Genomic DNA, 13,281 nt, shown 5'->3' on the forward strand with positions numbered 1-13,281 from the left:
TGGGGTCCTTATCTTCAGGCCTTCACCAGTAGGGCCTGGTGTCTAGAAGATCTAAGATCCTCTGAGGCCTTCACCAGTAGGGCCTGGTGTCTAAAAGATCTAAGACCCTCTAAGGCCTTCACCAGTAGGGCCTGATGTCTAGAATATCTAAGACCCTCTGAGGCCTTCACCAGTAGGGCCTGGTGTCTAAAAGATCTAAGACCCTCTGAGGCCTTCACCAGTAGGGCCTGGTGTCTAGAAAATCTAAGACCCTCTGAGGCCTTCACCAGTAGGGCCTGGTGTCTAAAAGATCTAAGACCCTCTAAGGCCTTCACCAGTAGGGCCTGGTGTCTAGAAGATCTAAGACTCTCTAAGAACTTTGGGGTGGACATAGTGCAGGGCTTCTGGGCCTACCTAGTGGAGAGGAAAAAGCATCTTCTAAGTTGTTTTCCTCCCTGAGGCATTGCCTTGGGGCATAGGGCTAATGTCTGAATAAAAATAAAGTAGTTCATTGTCCTTGTACATTTATTTCCCTCCAAAAGCTAAATGGAAGGATCACTTGTGATGAGCAGGATTCAGGCATTTCTAGGTAAAATGTCTGAAATACTATCTCTCAGTACCATTTAAATCTTACATTCCTCCATAGAATAAGTACAACAAATAGGTAAAAAAAAAAAGTGCCACATGACACAAAAAGGAACAAATTAGGCACTCTGGTTGCTTGAAAAAGTGGGATAATTTCAGTATATGGGTTCAGGAAATGATCTTTTTGAGGAGTTAGCATTTTAGCTAAGTCTTCAAGGATGGGTGGGTAAAGGTGGAGGGAGAGAAATTCATGCAAAAAAATGAGGCCTGAATTCTTACTTTCTCAAGTTCCTATCATCTGAGACAATTTTATCAGGGCCTCACATTCTCACCCTATTGTCTAATCAGATTAAAAGGCCCCATGTTTCCTTCTAGGGAATGTGAAACAGTGTAAACTGTGTGTTAACATCATTCCTTTAAAGAGGAAGCTTGTCATAAGTTGGCCTAAAAGTTGTAACTACTTTCTCAAGCAGCCACAATGTCTGTTTAGTCACTAAAAAAACAAACAAAAAAACTCAAAAAGTGACGGCTAGCTGGGTAACTAGAAATATCTGGAATCAGGCACACTGCCAGAATGAGGTGTGGTGCAGCCAGAAATAAAAAGAAAACATTTGAAAAATGAAGGTGAGACTTTAACGTTCTTGTGGGGGAGTTATAACCACCACATGGTGTCACTACTTCTTATTGGAACTGAGAAGATGACATAAAAATAGTGTTTTACAATATGACCTTGGACATCAACTTCTGATTGACTGGGCTTGGCAAAACCACAGGGATTTGCAAGTTCTGCCAGCCAGCAAAGATCTGGGTTTGATCCTTTTTGAGAAATTTTGCTTTGATAAAACTGACAGCAGCAGCTTTGTGAAACACAGAAGATAATCAAAGCAAATACACCCAGTCACAAATTGCATGGTCCCTCCTAGAAAGTGACCCCATTTCATTACTTGAGTATTCAGTAAACACAAGGTGCTCATCTCATGCATGTAAATGTAATCTCAGGTGTGCTCTCAGTAAGTATCTTCCTTGAATAAATCTTAATGTTAACGTCTCTTTGGGAAATGATCTGCTCTTAGTTTTTCTTATACCTTTCAAAGAATCAACCTGTATCGTGTTGTGGAGGTCAGTTTCCCAGAGGGAAATTCAAGAGTTATTTTTGGCCTTGGGAGTATTAAACATTTTTAAAGGGTGTTTTTATGAACACATGTCACAACCTATTAGGGTCTGTGAAAATTAATTTAGTGGTTTATGACAAGCTGGGTTGAGACTAGGGTAAGGTGAATGAGGCCTCGGATGCAAATTTAAGGGGGTTCCAGAAAACCCAGTAATCAAGATAAAGAATATTCTTATTGCAATCTTTTTTTAAAAAAGGTCAAAATTAATGCAAAAGCTCCATGGTGAACAAACTATCACAATTTTAAATGAAAGCAGGGTCTGTCCCTGAACATGTGTGACAAACCTCATTTATCCTAATTCAACCCTGATGAGCAGCATTAAAAAAAAGAGTAGAAAATGTCAGAGTACATTAGAAATATTTATTTTGAATGTGTGTTAATGTGGGTGTATATGTTGTACTGGGTTGTGCTTGTTTAAAGTTGTTATGTGCCCCAGAAAAGCCATATTATAATCCTGATCCAGTCTTGTGGGGGTAGCTGTTTCTTTTAATCCTGATTCAGTATTGTAGGGTGGAAACCTTTGATTAGATTATCTCCACAGAGATGTGACACACCCAATTGTAGATGTGGCCTTTTTGTTAGATGAAGATGTGACTGCACCCATTCAAGGTGGGTCTTGATTAGTTTACTAGAGTCCTTTAAAAGGGACAACATTTTGAAGAAACCTCAGGTGCAGACATTTGGAAAACAGTTACTTCAGAGTTATGGATGTTTGGCAATGCTTGGAGTGCCCATGGAGAGAGAAGATGCCTAGACTTGGGTAGAGCCCAGAAGACTTTGCCATGTGCCTTCCCTTGAGATGCTAAGCAAGCCTGAACCCAATGTTGTGTCCCAGGGGAACAAGTGAAGGCCCACAGACACTTAGAAAGGAAACTACTGGCATCAGAAGCTGAATGCAATGAACCAGGAACAAAGACCAGCAGATGCCGGCCACCCCAACTTACAGAGGTGTTCCAGATCACATCAGCCTTTCTTGAGTGCAGGTTAAGTTCTTGTTGGACATTTTCCCTTCCTTAGAACTGTAAACTTATAACTTATGAAATTCCTTTTTTAAAAGTTGTTCCTTTTCTGGTATATTGCATTCCAGCAGCTTAACAAACTAATACATAGGTCATTATGTAAAATGACAGTATAACCTTTGAGGGGCAGGTTTTTCAGTGGCTAATGTCAGGGTCTCCAAAGCCTACTGCCTCCATGTGTGGCTTTGAGCATTTTGCTTAACCTCTCTTCGCTTTGATTTCCTCATCTGTAAAACATGGATAATCACTACCTTCATTGTTGGCAGGATGACCACTTAATTTATTCAAACAAGGATGATTTTGATAGTGGATAAGGGCACAAACAGACATTACAATTCTATGATGATAGCTATTATAATGTACAACACAAGCGAAATAGATTATTACAGATTTATAAATGCACATACATGCAAAAAATGACAAAATTAATCATGAGCATTCAGATGCTCAACAGCAAGACTGCTCAACCTCTCTATTTCCTCTGTTCCTTGTTTGCTGAACCTATGATTTTTCCACAGACCCTACCAGCCTCATGGATTTTATGGGCCATGCCATGGACCAAGGCTGGTACCCCATGTGGCCAGCAAGGACAGCAATGTCCCATAACTTCCAGAGACCAAGAGAATCTTTTTGCTAGAGACCAAAAGGATCAAAAGTGTTGCCTGTCCCCAGCCTGTTGAGTCCAAGAATACTTCATTTTATCAGCAAGCTCCCCACAAGCTTTCCCAGAAAAGGAGTGTTAGCTATTACATTGCATGTAGAAAGGGGCAAGAAAAGAACCTGGGCAACAATGGTTATGCTTTAGATTTTATGTGTCAAAGTGAGAACTTGTTCACTACACATGTATACCCCACATCAGGAGAAGACATGATGACAGAGCCAGATGTACACAGTGGAGGTCAGCCAAACCCATTTCAACTTATTTTAATGCAACTTTTAGTAATAACATTTTGTTAAAAACAAATAATCCAGAACAAATGCTAAATCACCCAAGTCATCAAAAAAAGTAGACATAAACCAGGATTTTCCCAGATAAACCCAGTTGTATGATCACGCTAATCAAACAGTTGTGGGGATTAAATAAATTACTTTAAGTAAAGTGCCTCAATATAGTAAGTCCTCAATAAAGGTTAGTGTTCTAGTTTGCAAGTTGCTGGAATGCAATACACCAGAAACAGAATGGCTTTTTAAAAGGGGAATTTAAAAGTTGCTAGTTTACAGTTCTAAGGCTGAGAAAATGTCCCAATTAAAACAAGTCTATAGAAATGTCCAATCTAAGGCATCTAGGAAAAGATACCTTGGTTCAAGAAGGCCGATGAAGTTCAGGGTTTCTCTCTCAAGTGGAAGGGCACATAGTGAACACAGTCAAAGTTTCTCTGTTATCTGGAAAGACACATGGTGAACACAGGCACGGTTTCCCGCTCATCTGGAAGGGCATATGGTGAGCACAGCATCATCTGCTAGCTTCTTCTCCTGGCTTCCTGTTTCATGATTTCCTTCTTTATCTCCAAAGGTCTCTGACTGATGGACTCTGCTTCTCATGGCTATGTCATTCTCTGCTCTCTCAGAAATCTCTTTCATTCTCCAAAATATTTCCTCTTTTATAGGACTCCAGAAACTTAATCAAGACCCACCCAAATGGGAGGAGACATGTTGTCACCTAATCCAGCTTAACAACCACTCTTGATTAAATCACATCTCCAGGGAGATGATCTGATTACAGTTTCAAACATACAGTATTGAATAGGGATTATCCTGCCTTTATGAAATGGGATTTAGATTAAAACATGGCTTTTCTAGGGGTCATACATCCTTTCAAACCAGCACAGTTAGCTCATTACTTTTTTATTTTCTTACCATGATTTGGACTCAAAAAGTTTGAAAAGTGCTTCTGGAGAGAGAGAGAGAGGGAGATGCTATTTCCTAAGGGACAAATAATTGGAACTGCCTCTTCCTCTTTTTTTTTTTTTTCAAAATTCAGTCGTCAATGATAATTAGAAGCCTTGACCGCAGAGGTCAAGCATGATGTGTTTTGCTCCTTACCTCGTCCTCAAGTCTTCATCATGGTAATTAAACTTTGTATATTAAATTCTGAATAATGATTTCTGAGATGCACAATCAAACTCAGGAATTGCTCCATGCAAAACACATAAACTTGCATTTCTCAATAAATATTTTTTAAAAAGAAAACAAAGTAATGAGCATAGCTGCCAACTGGCCTCTTTTAGGAGTCTCTCTTTAATGCCTTTCACCATCAGCCATCTCAGATGCCCTTCTTGCTCCCCATTGCAATCCTGAATTCCTTAAACCTCTTCATTAAACCCAATTCCTTTGGAGCCTCCAAAACTCAGGTCATTATACTCCATCTTTGATTTCCTTTATCGCTCCTGTCATCTACCAGCCCCCAATTGCACTCCTTTCTTAGTTGATGACTTTAGAACCTATTTCATTACCAAGTCAACACTCTAATTAACATCACCTTTCCTGGGGAGATAGTCTTCAATATCCACATACCCTTGGCCTCCCAATTCCTGGACTGACTTGCTGTCAATAATTTTTCTTCCACCCAACCTTAGTCATATACTCATATGGTCACACCCTTATCCTTGTCTTTACTTCCTGTGAATCTTGATTTTGAGCATCATTCTCTCTCTCTCTCTCTCTCTCTCTCTCTCTCTCTCTCTCTCTCTCTGATAACTGGCTCATGGCCTTCCTGCTCACTTACTTTACTATTGCTACTTCAGAATTTCATTGACTTCAGTGAGATGACCAATCAATGAATAGTGTCTTCATGTTCTCTCCTCTCTTTATCCACTTTAGAGTCCCTGATTCCTAACTACAAACACTCCCTTGCAAGCACCTTTAACTCCCTTTCTCTCCATTCCTTCCTTCCTTACTCCCCTCCTTCCTTCTTTCCTTCCTTCCCTTCCCTTCTTTCCTTTACTTTTCCTTTCCGTTCCTCCTTTTTTCCCCTCCATACTTCTTTCCTTTCTCTCTTCCTCCAACTCTTCTGTAATCTTCTCCTTGTCTCTCCTCCCCCACTTGGGAAGCCAGTTGATATGCGGTATGTTGTGGAAACACAGGCTCAGTCACAACAGAGACTCCCAGCCAATGAGTGGTTTATTGCTTGCACAGCTCAAAGGGTCCACAAAAGCAGGGGAACAGATCCCACCTTGGTTGGTCCCCTGGGGAGGCCAACGGCTCAGGTGAAGGTCATTGGATGGCAGCTTCACCTGCCTTTCTTTGCATCAGAGAGGAGGGACACCTACACTGACTGAGTGCTGTGCTTTCATACACTCCATGTAGAGGGGGGTCTACCAATGAGTACCTTTGTGCCCTGGCAAGCAGCTGGGGCTGCTTAAGATTTAACCACCACCACCCCCACTTCGCCCCAGCCTGTGGTCTCTTGCAAAAGAGAAACATATCAAACATATGCATACACGCAATCAAGACTGGAAATATAAACACCTGCACACAAACAAGTAAGAGGGGAAAAGGAGGGGGGTAGGCAAGGGCTGGAAGATGGCCACTGAGTATGTCCTTGACTTCCCCAACACCACCTCTTTTTCCATTCACTTGGCAAAACTTCGCTTGTAGTTAAACCCAAGTACCTGTCCCCTCAGAACCTGAACCTGAGCTTTGAGTGTTGCTGGGGGAAACACACACCTGCTGATTGTTCACAATTTAAACTCATTACCACAAATTTCAGATGGGCACCCCTGCTGCTCTAGCATCCTGACCCTGTCTCTCTCTTTGGAGCAATTGCTTTCTCATTCTCCAAGACTACTATTTAATACTTGCTCCTCCCTTTTCAAACTTTGTATATTCCTTCCTTCCACCTTACCTTTCAGCTGACATGCTTCATTGAAAAGATAGGAGCACTTAGGAATTCCTACATTTTACCTTCATCAAACCTCCCAATTGACCAGCACCCTTAGGCACTCTACTATGAATGAAGTGCACAGACTCTGGAAACAGATTGTTTGACTTCAAAACCTGCTCTGCCACTTCATAGCTTCATAACCTGCTCTGCCACTTCATAGCTTCATAACCCCTTTGTGCTTATTGGCAATAGTTTCACCTATTATCTAAATGGATGAAGTATCTACTCGCATCTAAAGCCAACCCTGTTCTTTTCCTATGGATACTATTCTTTTCACTTTCTCAAAGTGTTTGTTCCTGAAATTATGCCCTTCCTTCACTGGAGCATTAATTTCTCCCTTTTCCCTAAAGCATTATCATTGGTAAACATCATCTTTTGTCTTCCATCCTGAAAAGATTCCTCCCATTAATTCATTTTCTTTCATACTATTTTCTATGCTATACACACACAGCAACAGCTATTGCAAGTAGTATTTAAAACATGTCTCCATTCTCTTTATTCCTTTTACTGATCAATCCACTCTAGACAGGCTTTCTAAATGGTGGAGTGCTCCATTCTCAGGGCTTTTTATTTATACTGTCTCAGTTTTGTGGTTTTAAGCACTATCTGTTTGCTGGTCATTCCCAATATGTTTCCAGATTTTCTCTCTCTTGAGCACATATATCTTTCAAATTACTTATACAAATCTTAACAGCATCAAAATATAGCTCTTGAAGTTACTTCTGGAGGACCTCTGTTGTTGCTCAGATGTGGCCTCAGTCTCTCTGAGCCTGACTCTACAAGTGAAATCATTGCCCTCCTTCCTGCGTGGGATATGACATCCAGGGGTGAAAGTCTCCCTGGCGACATGGGAGAGGACACCCAGGGCTGAATCCAGACCTGGCACCATAGGATGAACAATTCCATCCTGACCAAATGGGGGAAAAGAAGTGTAATTAATAAAGTATTGGTGGCAGAGAGAGTTCAAATAGAGTCGAGAGGCTACTCTGGAGGTTGCTGTTACGTAAGCCTGCCAACCCCCAACCAGGACCATTCCAGCCAATCCTAAAGAATACATAAGGCTATTTATAAGATTCCACAAGGGTTCCATGCACTAGAGTAACTTGCCGGAAATCTACAACCTCCAAATGGGTCCCTGGTCCAGATAAGTCCTGACACCTAGCCCAGCCTGTCCAGAACATCAGATAGTTCCATCTCCCCACCCCATATCAGCGACAGACCCTTCCAATATCAAAAATTTAGAATTTCCATAGCCCAAACAACCCCAATGAGAGGTATGGAAAGATCAAAGATGATGGTGGAATTATACATAGAAGACAGGACTTAACAAGTGAATAGGAATGTTGAATCATTAAACTGATATCTCTTAGTCTCCAGTATTTTAAAGCAACTAGAAGTAAAAACCTAAAATTGGGAAATTGTAACCCATCTCAAAGTCTGAAATATGTTCTACAACTAATTGTGGTGCTGTGCTTGGAAATTTATAGCTTTTTTTGTGTATATGTTATTGTTCATGAAAAAAGAAGGAAAAAAATAGTCAATTGTGATGATAAAAAAGTGTTTAAGCCCTCTAGACTCCTATATTCTGGATCAGCTAGAAGGAAAAATATGAGAGGATCGTATGGTAGCCCATGACAAACTCTGGGATCTATCCTGTAACCACTTTTTGAAGAGTACTTTGAAAACTATTGCTTTTTTATTTCTTTGCTTTATATATGTTATACTATACAATAAAAAAAGTTAAAAATAAAAATAAAGCTCTTGAGTCCCACCCCAAATCTGCTTTTGCCCCAATGGTCCCTATATCACTAAATGGTAATACCACCCACCCAGGTGCTTAAGCCAAAAATCTGAGTCATACGTGTTTCCTCTCTCTTTCTCACCTACCTACACTAAATACATCTGCAAGACCTATTGGTTTTATTGATTTTACCTCCAGGCATAACCACTAGAATATAAGTTCCATCAAGGAATTGTATTGTCTTTCTCATTCAACAATATATTCCAACGATCAAGATCAGTGCCAGGCACATATTAAGAAGCAAATAAATATTTGTGGAATGAATGAATGAATCCTGAATCTGTGCACTTCCCTCCATCTCCGTGGCCAGTACCATAGTCTAAGCCACCACGAACTCTTTCCTCTGTTTCTGTAATAGCCTCCTAACTGATTTGCTGATACTTTTGATCCTATGGACTATCCTCCACTTAATAGCTTAAGTGGTATTTGCCACAGTGAAAGCATTCAGTGGATTCCCATCAGTTAGCATAAAATTCAGTCCTTTATTCTGGTCTTCAAAGTCCTATAAGAACCTGAAATTGTTTATTTCTCCAACCTCATTTACTATTACTTGTCACTCACTCACCACTCTATTTCCAGAATTCCCTAGCTTAGTATAGTAGGTGCTTAATAAATGTTTGTTGAATGAATGAATACGTATATTCTCTAGTAATATTGTTACAGGTGTTAGCATTCTCCATATCAAAGAGCATGTATCTCTCCTAAAGTTTAGTACTGAAAATAGGTGCAAGCTTTCTGATATCCTATATGAGATGGGGCTGTAAACCAGAGAACAGCGGTTTGCAAAGTTGCCTGCACACTGGCATCACTTGGAGCTTCAGAAATACTGATGCTTGTGTCCCACCCTGAGCTTGTGATTTAATTGGTGAAGGATATGGCCTGGACCTGGGATTTTTAAAAGATCCCAAGGCGATTCTAATGTGCACCCAAGTTTGAGAACCACTGAACTGGAGATCTTGAGCTGTGCATTTCAAACCTCAAAACCCTGGAGAGTGCAAAGTTTGGGGTTTTGCATTAAAGTTTAAGTTCGAGACAAGCTCAGTCTAATTGGATTTATAAAGTTGCAGTCTACAGGTGTTTTACAATATTTATATAAAGCCAGAGCAATTGGTGAAAAAAAGGTAATCAAATCAGTTTGGTGCACATGCAAAATCACATGCACAAATAAACACACATATTTTCAATATTCAAAACAACCAGAATTCTAATATCACTTTTTCAAATTGAGTGCATATCCCCAATTAAGATTGCCTGATAAAATAATGGGCATCCAGTTAAATGTGAATTTCAGATTAGCAAGGAATAATTTTTCAGTATAAGTATGTCCTATATAATATTTGGGGCATTTTTATACTAAAAAGATATTTGTCTATCTGAAATCCAAATTTTACTAAATTGTGCTTTGTTAAATCTGACAAACTTACTCAAATTTTAAAGGACTAACCTAAGCAGTGATTGGGTATAGTGAGACTAATCATAATTTAAAAAATCCCTTAGCTTCTTGCTCATAGTGAGTTTTCCTATTTCCTGGGTTGCATTGCTTGGTGAACCACCTCAAGCTTCACCTGACTTTGTCTGCATGGAGGGTCGACTGTACCTTGTTCTGCCTCTTCTGTCTTCTTCGGAGCCTCAGGAACTCCTTGTGTTGCCTGGAGACAAAGTTCACTGCTGCATATTCCAGTAAGGCAGCAAACACAAACAGAAGGCACACTGCCATCCAGATATCAATAGCTTTGACATAGGAGACCTGGAAAGAGAGAGCGAGATGGCCATGAAAATGTGCAGGGAAGTCGAATTCCTAATGATCTAAGCAGCAGAAAGACCTCTCTTCTCGGCTGATGATTTTTCCTTGAGAAAGTGTTTAAGGAATAAAAGATCCCACTTTGAAGCTTCTGGCAAAGCACTGAAAATTACATGACCCCCTGCCATGGGGCCCTTTTTCCATCTCTTTAAGATAGTCCACCTGCTCAAACAACTTCATTCCTGAGAGTGGCTCCAAAGAGGACTACAATAATTTTCCTAACTAAAAAAGAAAGAGAAATAAAAACAAAACTTTGAGGTAAAATAGAGTGGATACTCTTCTTAAAACTGTTCATTTCCTTCTATTTTCCCCTAACGTTAAAAAACCAACAGAATTAAGATAATTCCAAAACTTAGATGAACTTTTTGTGGCCTTGAGCCTTCAAAAAATCAAATTCTAATTTGTTTCATGTCAACTAGGATCAGAAGATCCTACTCCATTAAAAATATAAGATTTAACTGTATTTAAAATACAGTTTTTTTGTTGACGGGTGCTTTGAAAACTATTGCTTTTTTATTTCTTTGCTTTGTATATATGTTATACTATACAATAAAAAAGAGTTTAAAAAAATACAGTTTTAAACTGTCACAGTTCAAAAGTACTCAACCAAATTAAAACATCAGGGCTCAAGCTGGTATGGAGGTATCTGGTTAAAAGGGAAACTTTTATGACCCTTCAGTGCGTGGTTGAGTGTTTAGTAGTCTCATAATTTGATGAACAGATTCTGAAAGCAAATATTTTTATTTGAAGTGTAAAATGCTCCTCATCTCACTCAATTTACAATTGTTTTTCCAAATATAAGAGGGAAAAAACTGGACCAAGTTGTATCATCTTGGATCCCAGTTTACAGTGGACGCTTACCAAACTGCCAGCTGAATGTGTACTATCCAATTCTAATTTTGAAAGAGGGTTTCCTATTTTTTCTTATTACAGAAGTAATGCATGCAGTTTATAAAAATAGAAAGTAATAAGAAGCATAAAGAAGGAAATAAAAATTCTCAGTGATGATAGCTGACACTACTGAGTGCTAACAATGTGCCACCCAGTATTTTAAGCACTTTACATGTATGGATTTTTTTTTGTATGCTGTATGGCAGGGTCATATTTCATTATTTTTCCATGTGAGTATCCCTTTTTTGCAGCACCATTTGTTGAATTTTTTGTTTGTTTGTTTTTTGGGGACGTGCATGGACCAGGAATCAAACCCAGGTCTCCCACATGGCAGGCGAGAATTCTATCACTGAACTACCCTTGCACCCCCTGTGTTGATTTTTTAACCCTTACAACAATTATATTACACCCGTTTTCTGATGAGGAAACTAGGGTACAGAGGGGTTAATAATTTAACCAAGGTCACAAAGCTAGTAAGTGGCAGAGCCAAGATTCAAACTAAGTCTGACAAGTGGATTTCCTTTTTGGACAGAAACACTCTACTAGGATCACACAGTTTGTATCTTACATTCTATTTTTGACCTGTACAGTGAGAATTTTCCATGTCATTCAACCTTCTTCTAAATTGTCATTTCTAAGGCTTGCATAATGATACATACCATAATGAATCATTTCACAAGGTAGGATAATTTAGGTTATTTTTGGCTACTATAAATTTTGCTGCTATGAACATTGTTACCCCAAATTATTTGATTATATCTGATTGCTTGTTATATTGATTTCTAGACTGGGATTACATGTACATCATAAGGAGTATATGGCATGAGAATGGGCTATTGACAAAGAAAAGAAGCAGTGCATAGAAAGGGGTTAAGAGCAGGGACTTTGGAGCGACAGCCCAAGAAAGAAACCCTGCTTTGCCATTTTCTGTCTCTATAACTTTGCCAAGTTGTTTCGCTTCCCTCAGCCTCAGTTCCTCATGTGTAAAATAGGGACAATAATAGTACCTACTTCATAGAGCTGTTATGTGGATAAAGTCACTTAATATATATAAAGTGCTTAGAATAGTGTCTGGCACATAGTAAATGCTACATAAATATTGGCAATTATTTGGCTGTATAAAAGTGTGATTTTGTTAATGGAGAAATTTCAGAAGAGGAAGAACAATTAACAAGGAAAATAAAAATTGCCCACAGTCCTAATGCGTTCCAATTATTTTTAAGATCACCACCTGCCTTACATGATTTGTCTCAGGTAATCTGAACTACGTGCCAGTCTCAAGTTGGTCTAGCACTTTGTCATCTCCAGCCCCTTAAGTATGTTGCTCTTTCTCCCTGGATGCTTATCCTCATTCTTTCTGATTAGTAAACTCCTTAGAATCTTTCATGGCTTGGTTCAGATGCCAACTCCTCTGGAAAGCGTCTGTAACCCTCCCCCTTACTCCCATCTAGTTTAGGAGTCACTGTTCTTTGCTTCCTTATCCTTCTGTATTGAGCCTGTCTGTTTGCTTCTTTGTCCCAGCTTCCCTGACCCCACCACTAGACTGTGAGCTTCATGGGGGACAGGGGGTACAGGCCCTGTGTAATATTACTTTTTGCATCATCAACACAGGACCTGGCAATTAGTAGGCTGACCTTAGATCTGGGGCATGGATGGATGAGTGAATGGACGATTGAATGAAAGAAGGAAGGGAGGGAGGAGAGAGAGAGGGAGGAAGCAAATGAGGAAGGAAGAAAACATCTGGCCATCTTTCCATCTGTATGCTTTAATTTCAATTTCAACAACTCTATACTGTATAACATTACCCACAATCACATATATTTGATACTCTTAAGAATGACTATTAGCTCAACACATTTTTATTTTCTCAGCACACCTAGATTTTCTGGAATGTTTCTTTCTTTCCTTAAAAAAAAACATAGCTTGTTTTGTATTTGCTCTTCTGGAGAAATCTTCTTCTGTAATAATAGAACATTACCAATTACAGCATTCCCAATTATATATTATTCAGATGGCCCATAAATGTTTTAAGACCCAATAATGGGCAAAAATTGTCAATGCCTGAGATATGTCTATAGTGAGAATTAAATCCAATAGAGCTGACCAGTCACTCCTCCCCTTCCTGGTGTTTATAGTGTTCAGTAATTTAT

The 13,281-nt window shown here is 39.4% G+C and overlaps 1 protein-coding gene across 2 annotated transcripts in view; it reads right to left on the reverse strand.

Moving 5' to 3' along the window:
- Positions 1–13,281, reverse strand: part of GLRA2 (glycine receptor alpha 2) — a 202,606-nt gene that overhangs the window by 44,708 nt on the left and 144,617 nt on the right. For both annotated transcript variants that reach the window (XM_077145093.1, XM_077145092.1), the window contains exon 8: positions 10,037–10,186. In XM_077145093.1, coding sequence (XP_077001208.1) covers positions 10,037–10,186 — 150 coding nt within the window. The remainder of the gene's footprint in view (positions 1–10,036; positions 10,187–13,281) is intronic.

This window comes from Tamandua tetradactyla, chromosome X (genome assembly GCF_023851605.1).
Source record: "Tamandua tetradactyla isolate mTamTet1 chromosome X, mTamTet1.pri, whole genome shotgun sequence".
Taxonomy (NCBI): domain Eukaryota; kingdom Metazoa; phylum Chordata; class Mammalia; order Pilosa; family Myrmecophagidae; genus Tamandua; species Tamandua tetradactyla.